Source organism: Penicillium manginii (assembly GCF_028828005.1).
Source record: "Penicillium manginii strain IBT 31320 chromosome Unknown utg000004l:1.0-7231830.0:1.0-7236170.0, whole genome shotgun sequence".
NCBI lineage: Eukaryota > Fungi > Ascomycota > Eurotiomycetes > Eurotiales > Aspergillaceae > Penicillium > Penicillium manginii.
In genome coordinates this window covers 3,666,457-3,688,626 of record NW_026643105.1, presented here as the reverse complement: position 1 = coordinate 3,688,626, position 22,170 = coordinate 3,666,457, and the positions used below count along the sequence as shown (strand labels likewise).

At 47.6% G+C, this 22,170-nt stretch overlaps 7 protein-coding genes across 7 annotated transcripts; 3 read left to right on the top strand and 4 right to left on the bottom strand.

The window, feature by feature from the left end:
• Window positions 1-6,831: 6,831 nt before the first annotated feature.
• Window positions 6,832-8,465, top strand: N7533_005087 (uncharacterized protein; the record flags this gene model as incomplete). The annotated part of the gene is made up of 11 exons (XM_057101737.1): window positions 6,832-6,873; window positions 6,928-6,986; window positions 7,050-7,106; window positions 7,159-7,188; window positions 7,239-7,280; window positions 7,339-7,414; window positions 7,471-7,511; window positions 7,572-7,602; window positions 7,667-7,785; window positions 7,875-8,306; window positions 8,372-8,465. The coding sequence occupies 11 exons, from the start codon at window positions 6,832-6,834 to the stop codon at window positions 8,463-8,465; spliced, it is 1,023 nt and encodes a 340-aa protein (XP_056961367.1).
• A 492-nt stretch (window positions 8,466-8,957) lies between these two features.
• cbpA (putative calcineurin binding protein) lies at window positions 8,958-9,822 on the bottom strand (the record flags this gene model as incomplete). Its single annotated transcript, XM_057101736.1, has 2 exons — window positions 8,958-9,696; window positions 9,755-9,822. 2 exons carry the CDS (start codon window positions 9,820-9,822, stop codon window positions 8,958-8,960), a joined length of 807 nt encoding a protein of 268 aa, XP_056961366.1.
• A 1,126-nt stretch (window positions 9,823-10,948) lies between these two features.
• Window positions 10,949-11,311, top strand: N7533_005085 (uncharacterized protein; the record flags this gene model as incomplete). The annotated part of the gene is made up of 2 exons (XM_057101735.1): window positions 10,949-11,032; window positions 11,108-11,311. The coding sequence occupies 2 exons, from the start codon at window positions 10,949-10,951 to the stop codon at window positions 11,309-11,311; spliced, it is 288 nt and encodes a 95-aa protein (XP_056961365.1).
• A 170-nt stretch (window positions 11,312-11,481) lies between these two features.
• Window positions 11,482-12,319, bottom strand: N7533_005084 (SDR family NAD(P)-dependent oxidoreductase; the record flags this gene model as incomplete). Its single annotated transcript, XM_057101734.1, has 2 exons — window positions 11,482-11,737; window positions 11,805-12,319. The coding sequence occupies 2 exons, from the start codon at window positions 12,317-12,319 to the stop codon at window positions 11,482-11,484; spliced, it is 771 nt and encodes a 256-aa protein (XP_056961364.1).
• Window positions 12,320-14,046: 1,727 nt separating this feature from the next.
• Window positions 14,047-15,090, bottom strand: N7533_005083 (peroxidase family protein; the record flags this gene model as incomplete). Its single annotated transcript, XM_057101733.1, has 4 exons — window positions 14,047-14,246; window positions 14,324-14,595; window positions 14,684-14,924; window positions 14,979-15,090. 4 exons carry the CDS (start codon window positions 15,088-15,090, stop codon window positions 14,047-14,049), a joined length of 825 nt encoding a protein of 274 aa, XP_056961363.1.
• Window positions 15,091-17,663: 2,573 nt separating this feature from the next.
• N7533_005082 (putative integral membrane protein Pth11-like) lies at window positions 17,664-18,979 on the bottom strand (the record flags this gene model as incomplete). The annotated part of the gene is made up of 6 exons (XM_057101732.1): window positions 17,664-17,956; window positions 18,015-18,085; window positions 18,144-18,517; window positions 18,570-18,637; window positions 18,691-18,727; window positions 18,794-18,979. 6 exons carry the CDS (start codon window positions 18,977-18,979, stop codon window positions 17,664-17,666), a joined length of 1,029 nt encoding a protein of 342 aa, XP_056961362.1.
• Window positions 18,980-20,857: 1,878 nt separating this feature from the next.
• On the top strand, window positions 20,858-22,019 carry N7533_005081 (uncharacterized protein; the record flags this gene model as incomplete). The annotated part of the gene is made up of 5 exons (XM_057101731.1): window positions 20,858-20,950; window positions 21,001-21,373; window positions 21,483-21,619; window positions 21,674-21,849; window positions 21,932-22,019. 5 exons carry the CDS (start codon window positions 20,858-20,860, stop codon window positions 22,017-22,019), a joined length of 867 nt encoding a protein of 288 aa, XP_056961361.1.
• Between the last annotated feature and the right edge of the window lie 151 nt (window positions 22,020-22,170).

Genomic DNA, 22,170 nt, shown 5'->3' with positions numbered 1-22,170 from the left:
GCCTAAAATTCGAGACTTAAAGACTCAACCATGGGGGTGCACAGTGCGCGGGGGCCCCGTTTTCGGCCCTTAGGGTGAGTTTCTCTACACGCCGGGGCACCACAAAGCTATTCTTATGTGGCCCATATAACACACAAAATGCAGCCCGCTGCATTCCCTGATACCCGAAAGAAGCCTTGGCCTAACCCGAGCAGGAAATAAACTGACTTCGTGCATTACCAATGTCATGCGCTTGGTTGGGCATCTTCACCAAGACCATTGATGCCTAGTAGCAGCAGCGCCATCGCTTTCTGGTCAGACACTAATACAGAAGGGGAAATTCTTGGCACAAAGCGCCATCGCTTTCTGGTCAGACACTTATACAGAAGGGGGAATTCTTGGCACACAGTGCATACAACTAAAGCGCTATCCGGCCAATGGCTGGGCCGTCTCCCACGTAGCTGTGGTTCCTCGACTGGGATTTGCCGGCTTTCCAATTCAGACCAAATCATCAGCTACCAAGGTATAAAAGCGGCGCGCTTTGTCGCTTCAGAGTTGGTAGTTTTCTTTTCTTCTGAGAATATCGCTGCAGAACTTCATTGCAACAATACATCATATCTATCATTTCTGACCTTCCTCTGAACTTCACGATGCCCCGGCAGAATAGACGCTGTTATCTTTATTATCGTTGCGAAGATGATACATCGCGTGCCCGGTTCCAGCAGGAGAAAGGTATAGTTGCAGAGCAGCTGAATTGGATCCCTATGAATCCAGAAACAAAAAATGAGAGGCAGTTTCTGAAAGAAATGTTGCTGGGGCATATATATCAGCACAACCGCAGCCCATCGCCGTTTATATCAACTTGGAGGGACAGAGATCTGGCTTGCAATGAAGCCAGGCGCCGAGTAAAGGCCGGACACACCAATGTTCGTGTATATAAAATTTCCATTCCGTTCGAACAAAATCGCGAACGCCGACATGGACGCCAAACTGGCAGAGCTTATTGCAGAAATTCGGAGAAATGGTTCAAATTGGCTCATACAGAGATTCTGCCCTTTGCTGACTTGGAGTCTATGCGCGAAGAATGGCTATTTGTTCACCGCATTCCGGCGAAGTTCATTCGTCGACTGGATTGGGAGGATGAGGAGTGATGGACTCACGTCTGGTAATGATCTATCACCATATGGAGTGGTAACTTACCGCTAGCAAGCGATTGATTTCCCAGGCACCCAAGTTTCTTTGTGTTTTGTTTGGTAAAAATGATTCGACTTATCAGTCTCAATGTATTAAACAGCGGGTATATGCACACACTGACTTATTTCAACCTGCCCTCAAATTGTATGTTTATCTCGATTCAATCAATCAATTTTTTATCCTTAATTGGCTCCGCTTGATCTTGTTTGTCCTGAATGCATACAAGTCCATTCAATCTTAGCAAGTGCTAATATGATATTTTTTTCCATATCATTTTGTATCTATGTTTTTGATATTGACGTTGATTGCGTCCGCAAGTTCAGGGGGGATGGGGTAACGATTAAACAAATTGGATAACCCACAGCGAACTCCGGGCTGGCGCCTGTCATGACGCCACAAAGGAGCGGCCTCCGATTTGTATGCCAGGGGCCTGGTCGTCCATGGGTTTTAGGCAGCAATCTACATAGACGGTCGGGCTTGAGCTACGGCGGGCCTGGTGATGGCAGGCACGGCGATGAGACCTTCTCTCCGACCAAATGTGTTCAAATTATCTGCTATGTAAACGACGGACCTGTGAATTCCCTGTTCCGGGTTAGCTTTTCCTCTTTAGGTTTGGCCCCCCCAATATATTGTCTTGTAACCTCTCCTTCACATCGCGAAAATACCGCACATCCTTGACCTCAGCCAATACTGCATCTTACGGCCAACCCCAGCATTACGCTTGAGATGACGTATTTTAGCCCCGGCCCTTCGCCTCGCACATCAATCAGTCGGCCGATCGCCGAGCATGTGCGCGTCGAGCGACATTCGCGCATACCCCTTTGTGAACCATCGCTCTTGTGGAGCGGGGCTTCACAAATCTGCGAAAGTCGACAAGAAACACGTGACAGTGGCATTTTTCACAATGGCCCACTGTTTTCACGGCCGGCATGTCTAAAGTCAAGATCGATCTTTGAATTTGAAGACCTGACAAGGCAACCTCGTCAAACCGTGTGCAAACACTCATTCCCGTCAAGCTGTACAGTTCCAGCTGTCGTTTGCTTTCTGGAGTTCGAGAGGATGGGTCAAACAACATTGCTTTTGGTATAGTCCAATCTTCATTCTCCCGTACTCTGTAAACTCCTCAACTTGGAAGTTGGCTAGTAAAATTCGGGCTTGGTCTGATTTTTCACTAAGATTGAACAAATTGCAATACATCCGCTCACTGCTTCCGGACTTGCGCAGCGACGATCGTCGGCAAGCGGGGTATTCCAAGATCACAGCGAATTAATATTGCATCTAAAGCTTCACCGCGATTTGTCATTCATTTCGTAATTGTGGTCGACGGGTATAACAAACAATTAGGAGAGACCTCGGGATGTCGTCTGGCCGATCAAGTCGCAGATATCGCTCATATGAGCAAGGAGGTCTTGCATTGACGAATCTGCACAGTAAAATCATTTGTGACGGTGTCTTCGAACCCCTGCTTCTCTGATAAAAGTGTTCCACCAAACCATTGAGGATCAGCAAGAGATAGGATTCTATTAATACGGCTCTCTTGAAACATTTCCTGCTTGTGTAATGCCTCAAAATTTCGAAGGCATCTCCCACATCTCGTCCCTGTCCTTCTCAGTCTATCTCCTGTCACGTTCTCATCCATTGTGGTACAGTATTCCACGCTCTCTCTGCTGAATAAGAAAGCCAGATGGTAATAGCTGAGAGGTTGTAGATTGAGTCTCATCATGAGCAAATATCGGGGAAATACAAGAGATCTTCGGTCGCGGATTTTCCATATTCAAGGACAGTTTGCAGCAAAATCTCATGGCCAACGTGTAGTTAACTACCATTCCGTAATGTATTTTTGGTTCATGAATTCCGCCCGCCCCCATTGTTAACACATTCCTTTCGAGATCCTCGATGTTAACGATAGGCAAAACCCACCGCGCTGCTAAATTTCAGTAGCGTGATTAGTTACTTGGGCCCTGATACACTTTCCTTTAGATTTCAAGTTCACCAGGAATCATGCTGACAGAACACCTACTTTGGATAGATTGGTGTTAGCAGCGGTGAGCATTGCATATGGCACAGCCACGGCGGGCCAGTCATAATTAGCACGTGACATAACGGATAATTGACTCGTGAAGGGAAACCCTGTTGGAATATCCCGATTGCTGAGATAATGAGGCTGGGATCACGTGCATACGTGTATCTATACTAGGGCGAATTGGATGTAACTATAGGCCAGTCATGATTATATTTTGCCCCATAGAAGGGTCACCAACGCGACACAAAAACCCCCAACAGTCGAGTACAGAGTATGCCGTTCTTTGCGTTGGCCCATAGATAGTGCTTTCCAATTTACTTGATTTCTTCGCAAATCCCGGTACAACTTTGTGTTGGCTGCGCTACTGGACGCAGCTAGTAGCAGTAGCAGCCGTAACGACTAGTATACCCTAAGCCATTTATTTTCTCACCTCTCAACCATATCTTTTCGCCCAGCGAGGACCCGATTGGCTTCGGCAGTAGTCTAGCGTCTCCACCCGTTCCTGGGACCCGCAAAGATTCAGGGCCCCGAACACATCAACCTCTTAAATTCGTGATAGGTTCCAACGTAAGCCATCAAACATCAATGTCTTGGCCCCATGTAGGTTAAATGAGATACCAACATTTGTCCGCCGGTGACTTATTGGCCATCCGCCCCCAAAACCTAGAGGCGAGTAAGTATCCTCAACGCAACCCCTGTCTGGACGTCGCTAGAAACTTGGCTAATATAGCGCCAAGGATGGCCCCCGTGTTACTTTTCGTCAGGTGGGATGGCAGTTTCTTCGCGCGCTCCGAGGCATGGCTTATTCGGGTACTTTGGCTGCCAAGGAGCCTTCATATGGGTTTCATCTCGCTTGGGTCGTCCGAGAAGGAGACGATGTAACAATCAGGCGAAGCAAACGTAAAAGAGAAGGATTATGGGGGCCGTAGTCAAGGCTCACAGTCAAGGCTTACAAGAGGTGTTCGAGACGAGCATCCGAGCGAGCGAAATGGGCCGAGTCGAGATGCAGAATGACTGCTCTATAAAAGCGTTCCCCATTCAGTATGTATGGATGTAGACGAGAAACATCTCCTTACCCACTGTCACTCGTTGTCTGTTTTTCTAGTTGATCACGATGACAAGGCTATGCGCAAGAGGAAATGTAGAATTGGCAAAGATGTGTGGGGTAAAGCGGCAAGCGGGTCTTCCAGATCCGTCGCCATGAGAAGCTACAGGCATCAGACTATTTCTCAACGCCTGCAAAAAGGGGGCTCGGCATACCAACAAGCATTTCGGGCCCTACCAGCTATGATTGATTACGTGCCTCGGCCTTTAAGGGAGAAGATCATTGCAGGCACGAAGAAAAAATCATTAAATTAGCGGCTCAACTTCTCAGAAGTTGGTATAATTGAATCCCTATGGTGCTATACTGTATTGCACAATACTCGGAGAAATGGTCCTATCGTATGGCTACTAGGTTTTCCTGCAGAGCCAAAACATGTAAGATGTCCATCACAAATTTTCATCGAGTAACCAACAAGCTTAGTGGATTAATAAGTCATATAACTCCGGCTTCGATCCAGTTCAAAGGAAAATTCAGCATGATCGAGATACGCAGTTAGAATGTAGTGGAGTACTGATCCAATTCAATGCAAGCCATAAAGTAACTTAGGACAAAGTTAGAATTCTCATGAGCTCTATTCTACTTGATTAGTGATATCTATGCCTCCATGGCTGGAGCATTCAATGGGGTGTTCAATGGGGAATCAATTCCAAATTGCTTCATCCGATTTACGGATATTAACCACTGTAGTGGGGGTTCTGCTCTCAACATCAGAATCATGTGATCAGAGCCTTAGCAATAAGGTGCCTGCTTACAGGGAGTTATTTAGTTCGCGCGATATCATTCCAGGAATACACACACCTGTTCGTGTCACCATTCTGTCTTTTCCTGCGGCAGGGATGATATCGGTATATCGTCCATGAAGGCTAGGATACCTTAGTATTGCCTCCTCTTGCCCGTAAATATGGCGAAGCTGGTGCTGTCTGTTGATAACTGGGGGTCTCGGGCTCTGATGATGACGATCTTCCTCTCATTCGTCGGGCCGACTGTCTTCTCGGTATAGGCAGGGGTGCGCAAGTAAGACTTTCACCGTCAGAGTTCTCGAAAAGCCACAAAGCCGGGTGCTTGTTTCTAACATTGTACTGAAGTTGTAGTATTAAAGTTGGTGAACATTATACGACCCAGTATCTTCCCACTTGAGCAGTATCCTACCGAGCGATATAGTAACTCAGTACCTTAAACAAGTAGGGTGAAGTAATTTGTTAACGTAGAATACCTTTTACCGAGGGCTAGGATATCCTTGATAATCATAGCAGAGACACTAGGTCGATTACTGCTATGGAGCGCTGTACGTAATGAGTCAGCGATACACTAATAGCTAGCGCAACAATTGCACCGTATGTCATATTTTGAAAAGGCCAACCTTCTAAGGACGATACCAAACATTATTCGGTGTGCCATTGGACTAGAATAATATTTTATCTGCCTAGCTTAAGTAGCTAATAAAACATTTAGGGGGTGTATGGTGTTGAAATGCTCTGCTGCTAATAGTATGCAGCCTGGTTCTGTCGATGCATACCGGGTTTAGGCATCTAGAAGCGTGGGGGCTGAGAATCAAGGTTGCACATGGCCAAAAATAGTGGAGTTCTGATCGACAAACCATCACCTGCCTGGAAACCCAGGGACCAGGGGTATGGTAGACTACATTAGCCAGGGTAAGGCAACGATGGAACGATAAATCGACCGAACCGAACTCACAGATTAATACCGTGACCACGACTACTCCGTGTTATTGAAACAATTCAACTAGATAATATCGCACACTTTAGAGAAAAGAAAAGCAATAGGCACGAGCTCTTTAGATCCGATGCCTCGATATTATGCGGCCGATTGCCTTTTCTGGATCTTGTCTTCTTTGGTCTTCTTGTGCAGATACGGGCAGCGAATAATCCAATGCGGAGTAGAATTCCGGTGCAGAGTCTGATCTGTTTCCAAGCGTTGCTTAGCGTGCATAAGGAACACCTGTGGGAGCTCCACATCCAATGCATTTCAAGGAATTATTATGCAGCAACTCCGGGTCACACCATGCACTTCCCCGTGTGGAGTTGTCGCAGAAAATGTGACGATGGAAGTCTTTCACTGGCTCCCGACAGGAGATTTGGCTTTTTGATGGCTACCTTTCCACCATACAAAACAGTCCTCTTGGAAAGCCCCACCGGAAAAGGTCCTGCAAGGATACAAAGCGGGATGGACTGGGGGTGTCAAAGCAGCCAAAAAAACACCCTGCCAAACAATCACGTTGTGTTGTGGGTCAGGTCGGTGGGACCCAACATGATTCAACCGGGGCACATCACCTTCCTGAATGGTCTGGGCCCGTTCGCACCGTACTTTTGATTCGTTGGAGTGGAATATCGACTTGATCCGGGTGGACTCCAGCTTCGACTTGAGTTATGTGTTAAACGGTTCGAGCGGACACGGGGAGTCCCGTCGCCGTCATCCCCACCTCTTTCCCACCACCGCCCCCCCTTTCCCAATTTTTCTTCGTCGATAGCTACAGCTTCAAGCTCCAGCTCTTTCACGATCAATTGCAACGATGAGTGACGTACCATTCGCGAAGATGGAGCCCATCACGGTGGTAAGTCGTATCAGCCAAGTCCGAAGGGCGGCGCTTTTCTCACGGCCACCCTAGGATCCGGATTTTTATGCTATGCACTCCAGCTATCACACCGAGCCGCAAGATTTCGCTTCGTTAGTATATCTCCTTCTCTATAGATGAGGTCGATAGCTCATCTTCTTACTATCATCATGCAGGGAGACCACCTCTCTTGCGTCCACAATCGCAAAGGGTCGCCTCGAAAACGGCCGCAGGTTAGTCTGCCTCCAGATCGAGTATTCACTGCGAAACTGACCGGGATGATAGATATCAAGCTATCAAGGATGATGATTACTGGTTGGTCATGAAACATGCCTCTAGATCTAACCTAAATTAATCATAACCAGGGGACCCTCTGATGAGCAGCAATTTGAAGCCTTTGAGATCGGGTAAGCGGCATCTCTCTCGCCTGCGCACAACAAGAAGTGAAGTAGCTAACAAACCCAGTCATATGGTGTTCCTAGTGTTAGATCACAACGAGCCAAACCCGCTTTTCCGCGCTCCTATCGGTGACTCGCCCAAGGTAAGTCATATATCAACAAGCCCATGCCTTGAAAATCGTACTAATGATGAACGCAGAACATTCTAGACATTGGAACTGGCCAGGGCAGCTGGGCAATGTATGTATACGACGTAGACTGGCTATGTTGTTGAGAAAGAAGCTCTAACAAGTAAATCAGTGATGTTGCCGACCTCTATCCCACAGCTACCGTCCGTGGCGTGGACATGTTCCCTCCACCTGTCACATGGATGCCCCCCCAACTGCGTCTTCGAGGTTGATGATATTCTCCGCGAGTGGACATGGAGAGAGCCCTTCGATTTCATCCACCTGCGTCTGATGTACGGCGCCTTTGATCCTGCTGGCTGGGAGAAGGTGTACCAACAAGCCTACGAGTAAGTTTGAGCCCCAACACTTTGAACCAAGATGCCAGAAACAAGAGAAAACAATGACATCTAACCTGCTCTTTCTTTTCCACCAACAGCGCCCTCGAGCCCGGCGGTTGGATCGAGCAAATGGAACTAGACGTGCGCGTCTACAGCGACGACAAAAGTCTGAAACCAAGTCACGAGCTCTACGGCTGGGGCGACATGTTCATCGGCTGCTCCGAACGCGCCGGCGACCGATCCCTCCGCACCCACGAGACAATGCGCGGCGCAATCGAGAAGGCCGGATTCATCGACGTCCACGAAGTCAAATACAAGATTCCCCTCGGACCCTGGGCCAAGGATAAGTTGTTGAAGGAGGCTGGCCACCTTCAGTTTGCGCACTGGAATGCTGCGCTGGAGGGATGGGCTATGTGGCTGCTCACACACCACGGTATGCCGGAGCCCTGGACTAAGGAGGAGGTTCAGGTCTTCCTTGCTAAGATCCGTACTGAGCTGAAGAACCCGCACATTCACGCTTATGAGCCTGCGTATGTTGACTCCCACTCTGTACCTGGTGGATTCTTTGGGGGTTACGGGCTAATTTTGATACTAGGAACCGTGTTTGGGCGAGAAAGCCTACCCTGGAGGAGCAGAAGGCCAGGGAGGAAAAGAACAAGGTCAAGGTCAAGGTCGAACCCTCGACTTAAGTTTTGATGAATTTGAATATATACTCGCATCTGATTAAGCATTGGCGGACTGCAGAACCTGGTTCCTTATAAACTACTAGTCGTAATTGGAATGTTTCGGCACTATCTATTCTTAGGTTAGTTAGCATATTGTTAATTCGACATTCAGTCAAATCTTGAAAACGCGAACTACCTAGGTAAATCAACTGGAATACAAACAAATTTCAAATGTTTTACGGTCGAGGAATTAGATAAGATGGAAGTTGAGTTGTGATAGTGGTGTAATGTTCATATTATAACAGATGAAAGCCTAATTTTTGACGCTTGAGATGATAGGACAGTAAAAACGAGAAACCAGCCGAGAGATGCTGCCAAGCACTAAACCATTTCCAACGCCGATGAGAGAATGCCACTTGGGGAGTGGATGATCCATGAACATGAACAAACTCAGAAACCCTTCGCTAAAAAGAAATGCACCAAAAAGCAAGTTAAATGACCATGCATGCCTTCCATTTACTCCATCATCAGCTCCATAGGCGGACGAGAAGTCTTCGGCGGCATCTTCTTAATCGACATATCGATGGGACTCAAGTCCCCATCCATATCGACATCGTCATCCAGGTCCAAGCTAACATCCTCGACCATAACTGCAGGCAGGTTGGGGCTATTGCCGTGGTCCTCGGGGTGAAAGATGATGGTGCTGCTACGGCTGCGCTGTTGCGAGCCGGCCAGGGGCCAGCTACCAGTGCGCTTGTCGGAAGTCATAGATACGGGCGTAGCGGGGTCGACGCCGAAAGACTCCGGCTCGGCTGGTTGGTCGGTCTTGAGCATGGCGAGGGCGGTGGCGAGATCACTGGCGTGCACTTCCTTGTTGGGCGGCTCCTCGTTGCGCATCACCCATCCGGCTGGAGGGCTGGGTGGCGGGGAAATAAAGAAGAGCTTGTCGGATTGCGGGGCCTGCAGGAGCTTGGGACCATCCTGGCTGATGAGCGGGGTGGGTTCGCCGAAGTAGATGCGGGGAGTGATCTTTCGACCAAGGAGCTTGTTGCCCTCGAGGGACTTGCGCACGGTGATTGCGGCTTCTTCGGAGTAGAAGGAGCAGACGATGCGGCGGAGGGAGGGGAGCGGTGAGAAGGAGTTTAGGGCGGCGAGGACCAGGATTTGGTTGCGGATTGCATCCAGAGAGTTTGGTTGGAATAGGACGAGGTCATTTAGGTCGGTGATCAACAGTGTGTTGGAGGGGGGGCGTTGGCTGGGAGAGCGCGGGGAGGTTGGAGAGATCAATGGAGAGTGAAGGCCGAGATGATGACCTCGAGGAGCGGGTTTGTTGGAAAGAAGGGGAGGCAGCCAGAGACTGAGGAGGAGATGTTTGAGCCATAGTGTGTGATGTGTGATAAAAATTGGGTGTTGTAGAGTAAGGTATTGTGTTGAGAGAAGTCGCAGTTCATGGGAGGTTGGAGTTTAAGGTAAAGTAAGAGGCGGAGAGATTGTGATAGGGGGGGTTCGCCACCGGATAAGCGCTCAGTGCCACTGGGGGATCTAGATTTCTAGATTTTTTGGTGGAGGCGACTTTGGTTTCGTGGATGTCTTTTAGTGTCTTAGTGAAGAGATTTCTAGACCAAACCGAGAGGTTGATAGGTATTTATTACTATGGAGAGTGTCTGCTTCCGTAAGTCCGCTCTTGGATGGGATGAGGCGCAGCCACGCGGTGATGTAGACATCCGAGGATCGAAATGCCTGCACAGCCCAGTCCACTCGCGGACGAAGCCGATTTAGCATTGTTTGTTCCTGGCGATCCACCCCGGCATAGCCTCTTTCTCTCCAATGATTGCGCATCTTATGACCGTGAACGGCAAGTGATTCGCAGGCTATGGACGCGGAGTGTTGTGTATGCGCCACATATTCATGCGCCACACCCTATCTCTGCGCGGAGCTCACCAGCCACAGGGACAATCGTGCCTTCCAGTTTGTGCGCAACTTCGGCCCCTTTGGGAATCTTCCAAGGCTTGGCCATTCTCTATTCACTTTGACTTCCCCAACTCCGCCTCATAATTCGCCCCCAACTAGATTACTTCCCCAAAGCCTTTCATCCTAATGAATCTGCCTACGTCCAACTGTTCGGCTTGGCCTCCTTCTGACCCTCTCCGTGGGCAGTGCTCTGGCGGAGTCAATTGGCTGAGTCAATCCTGAGCGTCCTCCGGGGTTATTGGAATCTAGTGCGACAAAGCCCTGTCTCTGGCAGATCTGTCATGAAGCAGTTTGAAAGCTGCGAGGCAACTCTATTATTTGTTTATCTACAGCTACTCTCCGTTTGCTACCCTTCGGCTTTCCAATGGACCCGCATCCGGCGCTTCACAGCCCACCTTGATCCCGCAACGAGGCGCAACACTGTCTTATTTTTTTTTTAAGACAGGCAACAGAAATCGTCATATCCTAACATTTACTGGCTGCTAGAGTCAAAGACGGGTGTGGTAGATCACCTGGGGCATCATGGGTTTGGCCCAATGCCTCACTGCATATTTACGGTCGTCAACCTGGTGGAGCGCCGCGTATTACAACACGCGCCTGATGCCAAATTTGGCACCCTGGTAAGCTGACTATTACATGATCCCCCAGTCGTTCCTTCGCTTGTTACTCCCCAGACTGGGTGAGGCTCTACATAGCCGCTGTCTGGCATCAGTGTACATTCAGAAGCGCTCCGCCTCGAGAGGCGAACGGCCAAGGCCAAGGTCACGAGGCGCACCTGCTATCGCCACGCTAGTCTGCAAAATTACCTTGGGTATCTTGTTAAATTAATCTCCATGACTTCCACAGCCTCGTGCAAACGGAACGAGCGGTACCCGAAATCCGTCGGGCCCCAGGGCTAATACCATAGCCCTCGAAGCCCGGGCCTATATACATGACTCATTTCATAATCAAGAAATGCATTGGCTCATGATATTCATGGCTGAGAAGTAAATTTTTTTTTTTTTCAAGTTGAGCCCTAAAATTCGAGTCCCGACAGCTTGAGAGCCTGAGACAGTCAACTAGTAGTAGATTAATCAATAAACAACCCACCAGAGGCAATGATATGTGCCCCATTAATCCACCGAGCTCTTTCTTCACACAAAAATCCAACCGCATACGCGATCTCGTCCGGTTGTCCCATACGGGGCCCAACAGGCGTTTGGTCGATGATCGGCTGGAGAATTTTCATTTGCTCATCGCCAGCTGCAGCAAACCCCTCCGTCCGCGTCGGACCGGGGCTTACGGCGTTAACCGTGCACCCGTATTTCGGAGGCAACTCCTTCGCCCTGTGTTTTGTATCAGCGATATGTCCTTGATCAATCGGACACGGGGAAGGATCAGTCCGTAGCTTACCAGCACTTTGTGAACGAGTCAACCATCCCCTTCGTCCCGGCATATATGGTCTGATTCGGTGGCGGACCTCGAGCAGAGATACTCGCAATATTGACGATCCGCCCACTTCCCTTCGTGAGATGTGGCAGTGCAGCCTTGGTAAGGAGGAATGTGCCGCGGCCGTTGATATTCACCAGGAGATCCCAGTCTTCCAGCGTCTGTTCTTCCAATGGCTTGTTGACGGCCAATGCAACACAGTTCACGATGATATCAAGACGCCCCCATTTCGCAACCGCAGCGTCGACTAATTTCTGCGCAGAATCGACTTGCGACATGTCTGCTTCCACGGCAATCGCGGATGATGGTGACTCTAGTGATGAAATTACAGCATCGGCCTCGGCTTGTAGATCGGAGAAAGGGTAGTTTACGACAGTGTTGGCACCGCGTGATGAGAGCTCTCGCACGATAGCTGCGCCTATTCCTGACGAGGAGCCACTGATAATGGCCACCTTGCCGGCGAGGGTTTGTTCTGGCATGTTGCTCGATAAGATGATTCGAGAGAGGCGGGGAGGTATAAATGGATTGTTGAGAGCAATTGGGAAAAACTTCCTTCGATGAGGTGAAATTGGTCTCGAATTTTATTTTGGAGAATTACTTGGTCTAGAATGTCATACAAGATCCAAGGTGAGTGAGCTCTTTTCTATGGGACGGACCTTGGAAAGACTCAAGTACTTGTGAGTGTTAGTATACACTTTTCCCCGCCAAATATCTCCACATCCCGAGATTTCCCCCGCATCAATACGCGTCTCCGTCTCCACACGAAAAACGCGGGAGACCGTAAGCCATCAAGGGCAGAATGGGCCATACGGTAGGTGGACAATTTTGTGAGAATCACTTACTGGAGGACATATTCTTTTGATTTCGGCGAATTTTCGACTCGGATGCTGGGGTCTGCAGGGGTCTGCTAAAGAGGCCAATTATTGACTGACTTCCCGCAAGGTCGGGAGAGACGATTCATTATTGCGATTGGCTTCTGCGCGCCAAGATCCCGTGACAACCCATCCTTTCCTTTGAGGAGATGGCCGACTCGGCCTGAAGGCAAAGAATTACTGGAGGGTAGCGTGGCTTTACAAAAGAAGGTGGTCGCCACTTCGAGTCGTAGAAGTCTGCACGATGAGTAGATGACTCGGAGACAAAGAGGGTGGCCCACAGCTTCCAAGTTTTTTATCAAAGGGGTCCCGAGGTATAAAGTCAGCACATCTACCACGCAAGTACAGGCACTAGGGAATCAGACGGTGGCTCGACAGAGTGTCCTCAAAAGGCCTTTGGAACAGCTCACTCGAGCCATTCTTTGTATGCGGAATTTCCGCCCGGTGTTATTCAGAAATTGTGAGAACTATGCGCCAGGCCCAGAAGGTGACCCACAGAAAGTAGGAGTGGAAGGGAGACTGAATATCTAGGTAGTCCACCCAGTCGATGAAAGGCTTGTGAGTCATCTTCACTTCGATCGGTTCGCACGAAATCTCCGGTCTGAGATCTGGTACGAAGAATACTGTGAGCTAGACTGGAGATTATCCGCGACCCGGTTGACATGAAGATGACTCGGAAGCCCTTTATCAACATATACTAAGACTGCATGAAATAAAATCTATTACTTTTCATGGGCACCAGTAAACCAGGCGGTGGTTTCACGGGAGTCGCTCTGATTGGCGAAGAGTTTCCGAGCTATGAGAACAGCCCAGACTGTCGCGCACAATCTCCAGTTCCATCTCGAAGAATAGTGTCAAGAGCGTCGTGGAGTATAGACCATCGCGAAAGAACAGTACCAGGACTTGGTGGTTGATAATGGGGATCCTTCAGGGTTGAGCTTTTGGGTTATCTGTTACTACTTAAGTACAATCATTTATGGAACATGGAGGGTTTACACCTTGGTAGTGCCATTCAATCCTTTTCAAAGAATCTGCACAAGGGTACTATTAGGTTTGTCACGGAGGTCTCATACTCCGTAATGTTTTTCGTTCTATCATTTGTCCCAGGCCAGAGATCATGCGCGGTTAGATGAGCTGTTATCATGGATCGGCAATGTATACGAAGACTGCATGGAAGGAGGAGCTATTTATTCTGTATTTCCACGAAGCGCGATATGTAGTCATTTGATTTAACATTATTCACATTCAGAGTCGTTCCATAACGTGTCCACCCCATAAGGCGATCCACGAAGTGATTAAGTATAAGTTATACCGCAAATCATTTTTACATTAGCTCAATGCTGGGCCTGGTGTCGGGCGTGACGTCCAATATGTCTCTTGACCTCACAAGCTTTGTCGGTGGTCTTTTGGGACTCGGAGCTTTCGGAGTTTTCGGTGGCAGCTTGGATCCGCTTGGTCAGATTAGCGAAGTCGGCGGCGGAGATTTGCTCTGAGGCTTTAGTCCAGCCAAGCTCAAAGGGAAGTCGCTCGTTCTCTGAAAGATGCCAAAAGTCAGCCGATGTGCTAGCAGGCATGATGCAAAGAATAGGGTTCAGCCTTTCCAAGACTTACCGAAGAGGTACTCAACCCAAATCTTCTCGACGGTGCCCGCTGCTTTGTCACCCATCACGACGATAGGGAAGATCGCCTCGCCGAAACTTGATGAAAGAATAGACTCGGGGATGTCAAAGGTGGGGTTCATCGCTTTCGATGATTTGACGCGAGCTTGGCGAGCATTTGCTGCTGATTGAATATCGATCAGGGAGCCTGTCCAGTAGGAACGTGTTTCATCGAAGGCGGCCTTATTGAAGGTGTGATCATTGCCAAAATAAAAGTCCTGGCGGCTGTGAAGATAAGTCAGAATGGTCCTGCATGAGGGGCAATCTTTTGGCTAGAAAGGACTGTGGGCCGTATGGCGGCAGCTCAACTGACCTCATGCTGGCATCGTGCTCCACGACATTGTGACGGGTCAGATCGCTCAATGAGAACGTAGTAGCATTCTTTTCTGGGTTTGCAGAAACCCCATTCTGGAAGAGGGCCGTGGCAAACTCCTTATCGATATTGAGAACATTTCCTAGTACAGTAATGGTCTGTTCTTCAGAGATATCTTTCCCATCGTGGGGAAGATAGCCATGGTTTGCCAATGTGTTCAACATGGGGCATGGGGCCCGCGCTGAAGAAGATCAGTTTCTCGTATCCGTCGTTTAAATTGATTAAAAAAACGTACCGTCATTAGGACCAGCGGGTTTCCACGCAACAGGGGGGTGGTTGGCGGGAGGGCTCAGGGCGGAGGCCTTGGCCAGAATGACAGTCGCTGTGAAAAACAATCGCAATTGCATCGTGAAGGAGTGACACGGGTTGGAAGGCAAAAATCAAAGGCAAAAACGGACTGAAATGAAGAATTGATTCAACGCTTTGGTTTATAAAACTACGAAATGCAAGTGTGGGAAAACCCACTACGATCCCAAATAATTGTCAGCATTGAAATTCCCACAAGAAAAGCGGAGCTAGTTGAAAGCCGGCTTGCAGATCGCAATATCGGATGGAGCCAAATCAAGGCAAACTAGACTGCTTAGATACCTTAGCCTGCACTAGTTTCGATAAACTTGTCTCAAATTTGAGCATCAACGAACCTTATCCCTGAATAGGAACCGGCAGGGCACCACATATTGGCCCGTGTAAATCGGCAGCCTTTTGATCGCAATATTTAGCCCTCTGCTAACAGCTTAATAACCAGAATGATTGGACGATCGGTATTCACAGGGTAAAGAAGTTGAAGACCGAGACCGAGGGAAAGGCACCGGATGAGAGCCGGCAGATCGTGCTTTTCATCGTACCCACGCGGGTGCGCCCGGCCGTGATGCAACTCCGCGGCATAACTTCAAGAATTCTTCTGTATAACTTCACATAACTCTACGTTCCTCGTAGTCTGAAGATGTGTAATCCCAACCTTTAAATTCTCCTCTCTGCGGTGACAATATAGCATATTAGTTCCTCGATGCTACAATGCTAGCCAACCGAGTACGGAGTAGCAATCTATATTTCAATAGTGTGTCCAGAATTGGAAATCAAAGAAAGCGTGATGGGATGAAGGATTTTTTTGTCCTTTTACCCCTGAAGAAACATACTATCCCGAGGTCTTCCATACCGTGACCTAGATATGCAACGATACCTCGCATATCAGAGTCCTTCAACTAGGTAGAAATGTATCTAGTACTAAGTACTTCCAATCTGTAAACTCGATCTACCAAAATCTAGATCACCCTGATCATCAAGATGCAGTTACATGTGACGATCTACCCTTTGTACTAGCATAAAAAAATAACCTCTGCGCACCAACCCGAATTTGCCGGTCGCCAACCCATTGAACCATAATTGATCGTGGGTCGTGGCTTCGTGGCGCGGCGGGCCGCTACTGGGTAACCATGTTTCTCGAACACGTGAACCACAATAATTCAGTAGATAGGTAATTCATTGGAGCTACTCTGTACTCCATAATGTCATGCAAGCTCCTTTTTGGGAAAGAGAAGAAAGAAAAACAATTGGTCATTTCTCAATACTTGGGGAAAAAAGATCAAGGTGTAATGACAGAGTAATTTATTGCTGCCTGCGAATTTGTGCCAGTGGGCAAGCAACCCATATCGATCGGTGCTAGGTCTAACGGGCACCTGGGCACTGGAGGAGAATATTTGGAGTGTCTAGCTCCCTTCAAGTTTCTTACAGTGATACTGACTCTCTACCCAAGTGTAATGAGTTGATCTTTTTACCCGTGTTGTGTTATGTGCTTGAATAGGAAATGGTTCAAGCCGATCCGCTTTGTCTGTATCTGAATGATAATAGATCTGTATGGATTTGGTATCCCTGCGTACTCCGTACAGTTTTCCTTAAGTGTGTGGGGACCCACCGGATCTCAGCGGAAACTTGAATCTGGACGTCGGTGCTAATGATCGGAGAGAAGTTTCCATATTCTAGTAGACTAATTGTCTTATTAATTTATCAGCTTCAAGTTGTTCAGTAGTAACCTTGGTGAACCTAACAAGGAAGTTTATGAATATTACTTATCGGAGGTGTGCTACTGGGAGAGACCAGATATGGGGGAAGATGATGATGGGATGATGGGATGATGGGATGAAGAGAGAGAGAGAGAGAGAGAGAGAGAGAAAGAAGCTATCTAGACATGGCAGGCACGCGCCCTGAAATGCCTGGGGCTAGAGTCTTAACGGGAGACGGGGAGAGAGGAATAGGATTCATAAAGGAGTGCCCTAATCGAGCTGGTATCCTGCCATCATCAGTGGAATACAGTGAGGTCGGGTAAGTGTGTTTCTGATTGTGCTCAAGAGAGCTGTGCGGTGGGTGTCGGAGGAAGCATTATTGGTGTGTTAGGTCATGAGAAGATTCTTAGCGTTTTGTAAGCCCCCCCCCCCCACCGGCCCTCTACGTTATGCTGTCAAATCGGGGAAGGGGTTCGCGGCTGCCAAAGTCGTCGAGGGCATATGCGCTCACTTGATAGCATTTAGCTTGTTGTCAAATGTTTCTTCGCATTGGCTATTAGAATTTAACTAGTAGCTCACCTGTTGTGGTTCTCCTTCAACGACAAGTGTTTACAGCTGGCTAGTAGGAGAAAGCCACCAGCCATTTTTGGCAGCCGTCAGATACACGTACAACATGAGAGTAACACAACTACTGCGTGTTAACATAAATAAGAATGGAAAGAGGTCACCATTTATTAGGGCCGAGGAGCATTGTGTATTGAACATATGAGAGGGTATCTGTATTAAAAAGGTATAAATCAAAAATCCTAACTTAAACAAGAATCGTAAAAACTCCGTTTGGTTTCCCAGTTTCCTGACTCCATATGACATCAAGTCTCTTTTCCTATAGCTGTCTCCTTCACTACCAATATAGAGCACATTTAACATTTTTCGCGGACAATGTCACTATACCGATGGATTTCAACGCCTTCTTCAGCCGTGTGAGAACCAAGAGGGCCCTTCTGAACACTCATATTTGTCGAGGATGTTGTAGTTGTGGTAGTGGTCGTCGTATTTAAATGAGACTTCCCAGATCCCTTGCTTCCGGATCGAAGCTGGGACCAGAATCCAGGTCGGCCAATCTTGAAAAGGGGTCTGAGGTTGGGGAGACATGCAGCCACAATGCCAACGGCCGCTTCAACGCAGGTCCAAAGGACAACGGGGGCTTGGTTATCTGCATGAAAAAGTTAGCCTTGTATCTGGCGGTAAATAAAGTGAATCGGTGTACATACACGTAATGTCAGGACCCGAACGTGACAGGATAATCATGCGCCACAGTCGGACACAGTCAAAGATCAGAGTCCTATTTAAAGATAAAGTCAGAATATTTCCCTAATAATTTCGGAGAGTACCAGACTCACAGGCCTCCGACAATAAAGACTCCAGAAAGCATCATCTTTTGAGATTTTGGAATCGGCAGGGTCCAGACCACTTTAAGAGGCATAACTAGAATGATAGCATCCGAAAGAATATTTGGAATCTGCTGTCCGTATGAAAAAGGTGCAATACCCATGCAAGCTCCCTCGAGTGAACGATCCCAGAATTTGGCTACTGGTAGACAGTTGATGGCACCAGCAATAAAGTTACCAATCATCCAGACAACAACAAATGATGCCATCAAGTTGACGGCGTAGTTCATCTTCTTGGTAGAAAAGATCCGCTTATACAGCGCCAAAATAGATAGCTTGATGAAAGCAATGCATCCTGGATAAACAAAATTATTGGCCCATGCAACCTAAGCAAAATCAGCAATCACGTCTTTATTGATCGATCGTTTTATCTCGTACCTTGAAATACCATTCAAGGTTCTTCGGTGGGATAGTATCGATATGGGAGCCTAGGCCGTTGTAGAGGACTGTTTGCACGATGAGTATCTCTCTTTCTGAAACTTGCAGCCAGTAAACTCACGCGTAGTGACTCCGATTGAGCATCCATATTTGAATAGCTAGTACGGAATGAGTTAGTCAATTGCCCAATGTGTACAATTTCATTCGCGAAATTTGACACTCACCAGAGCAACAAGCATCAGCCAGTCATCCAGGTACAGTCTACCACCAGCCACTCGCCTCGCCAAGAATCGGAGGCCCACCGCAACGGTAGAGAGCAGAAAAGCAAAGACAAGTCCAACACTGATAGACCACCGTAATTCCTCATTTGGGTGTTCAAAGTCACCCGAAGTCCACGTGTGCTCGGACATTGATGAAGCCATGTCGCGCAATCGGGTAAGCGCTTTCTGAAGGAAGGCAAGATTAAACGAGAGGAAAATATTAGTGTCGAAAGATTTGGAATCATCTTGAGTTAAATAAACTCGTGGATTGAGGAGGCACAACAAACCCAGGGGACCGTTCAAACCAGGGATATCGTATCCACCAGAGTTGTGTGGATCTCTCACAAATGACATGAGAACCCCGCGAATCATAGAGGTGGAACAATTCCGGGGATCAAAACTACATCTTGCCGAGAACAATTTCGATGTCAATTAAAGCCACGGAAGTAAATAGTGTAGTCCTTTCTTCCTCCAAAAGGCATCGAGAACGACAATCATTCTATCATCTGATAGAACTTCATTGTTTATGCGTGTGCTTTGACCGTTAATAACATGCAAGCACTGCTCTTGGCCTTCCGGACATATCATTCTGCAAGGCGGACTTGTCATATTTCGGCAATCATGCAAACGCCCGCGGTGTTGTGCGCGATTACATGACGTACCGCTATTAACTGTTTGACACATTACCTGTATATCCAAGACACTGTATTTTCCTAATTTTGAAAGTTAAAATCTCTTTCCTAGCTTATGACTGCAAAATAGAATGTGCTCCTAGATTTTGTGCTTGTGAGTACAGCACTCCAAGCTGTTATGCGATGGGTAACATAAAGTTTGACAGCCAGGGAGAAGTCAATTCCCCGGACTCCCTGGGAAGAAGCAAGGGAGATAAAGCTAGAACCCAGGTAGCTAGACAGCCAGTAAGGAGACCTGGGATTTTCGGATGGTAAAGCAAAAACAGCGGAGTACTGTTTTCCTTCGGTAACTAGGTGTAATGAGAGAGCTTGATGTGTCCACATCGGTTAGGTGAGTTGATGCAAGTGCGTTACAGACTCATCGGATCTACCATTAAAAATCCAAGCCTAATTTAATTCGTATCTGCAAAAGTGGGATGCTGTCATACGAAGAATGGGGAATTGAAGTGGGGCTCGGACACTTCATCTGTGCGTATTTTGAGGCGATCAGTCCGATTCAAATGTTACACATCTATTTCTAACCACATGTTCGGACATTCAGCCCGAACAATTTAGCGATACAGAGTCAAGATTGCTAGCCAGTAATGAAAGCTCCAATCAACTTGAGTCACATCTCCAGGAATCTCAATGCAGATCATGCATGGTATCTATGTCAGATCTGAGATCTGAGGCATTTTTTGCTTTTGGCTTCGTGCCAAGTTTTGGTTTTTGGCATGCATTCGAGAACTCCGGTTAGATAAAGCCGGGGCTCCGGTGTCTCTCAAAAACCTGATACATATAACGGCTTTTCTACTCCGTACTCGAAGAGCATTTGATCATTTGATCATGTTATTTGCCCGGGCCTCCTGGAGCCCCTCTCGGACGTTAAGTTTGCTGGCGGCAACCTAGTCCGCCAGAAAAGGCTCCCGGGCAAGCGATCAATCCAGCCCCTACGAAAATCTACATGACATGATTTGCACCCTGCGTTCCTCGTTAACCAATCCGGACTGATTCTTTAGAGTGTGGGGTGGGCAGAGATCGGACCCAGTCCAGCCCTATACTCCTAGACCTCCTTGACAGCTATTAGAATAGGTATCCTTGACTTATTTTCCGATCAGTAAGGAAAACAGGCTATGAGAGAACTTCAATTTACTATTGTGTACATCATCGAACCTTATTAAAAAGAAACAAAGATTACTGAAACATAACCAGGTTTATTGCATAAACATTGTCTCGGCCCTAGATTAAGCACTCCAGGACCTCTCTAGTGATCTCGAAGAGCAACCATTATACCTCATCTTTCTTTGTTCCGAGCCTCCCTGGAAGCTGCAGAGCTCGTCACAAAAGCCAGGCAGCAATGGCCGATCTAACCCTACCGAGAATTGTTACAAATCATTCAACGAACGCGCCCGTGTCTAAGACGAAGATTCGCATAAAGCTCGGTGTTCAGGTTGCTAGAATCACCGGAAATAAGATAAAGTGTTGAAGTCCTTCCGTTAGTTGTCATCAATTATTCGAGTGCTGAAGACACAACGCCCATTGATCATCGAAGACATCGATGAAGAAATTTTAGCGAAACACCAGAGGATTAAAGGATCGGTTGACAAGAGTCTGCTCGAGTATTCTTATCGCAACGCTGTAATATCTCGTGTGTTGGGTGCGAGTGTAAAGAAGAGGAGTCACAAGTTTGATCAATCGGCGTTCAAGAAAGGCGTTTATATGTACTACAGTACCAACGAGCATTGTCGCCCTGGCTTAGGGGGATGTCATGTACTGGGCACTGTACTTCCCCAAGATCAAATCAAAGCTGCCCACTTTGTATCCAAATCTATGACATCCGAGGAAGTTTCCTACCTATTCGGAGTCACTGGAAGTGAGAGTTCTTGCTGACTCCCGTAATTGTAAGAATGTTCTCTTTGCGGCCGAATGAATGACTGACTGATTCATACAAATCAGGCATCACACTGGCACATAATATTGAGCTACTTTCGACCAAGGTACTATCGCGATTGTACCCGGCCCAATGAAAAGTCCAACTCGGTGGAAGAGTGTTGTCTTGGAAGAATCAAAAATGGAAAACAGCATCGGTATCTCGGGTGGATCCTATATGGGATTGAAGGTTAGTTTTGCAAAATCTAGAGTTGATAATTATATTAATTTGATAATATCATAGGATATCGACAACAAGCCATTGAATTTCGTTTCCGATAGCCGTCCTCGCGGACGGTATATTTACTTCTGCTTCATAATCGCATGCCTGAATGCAAAGAGCCGAGGAGCCAGTGACGCCGTTGCGGAAAAGGTTGAAACCACACGTTTTTGGCCCTCTGCCGGCGAGTACCTCAATCGGTCAACGCTGATTATATGAGGGTGGTGTATTTCTGGATCAGAACTCCCTCAATCCCTTGTTCAAGACAAGACGTTTGACTAGGGGGGATAAATCTACTCGTGACGCTGACGCTGGAACTGCGCTTGGAGCTGATGTCCGTGACGCAATTCTCGCCATGAAGAGTCTCTAAATCATTGCTATACTGTAGCCCTGGATGATAACCGACAGATGAGCGAAATTTGCTTTTGTTCTTTTCTCGATTTATACTTTCGCTTTCGCTTTTGTTCAGCAGCGACTAAAACTACTACATTCTTATTCCTCTATTCATTGATGATCCACTC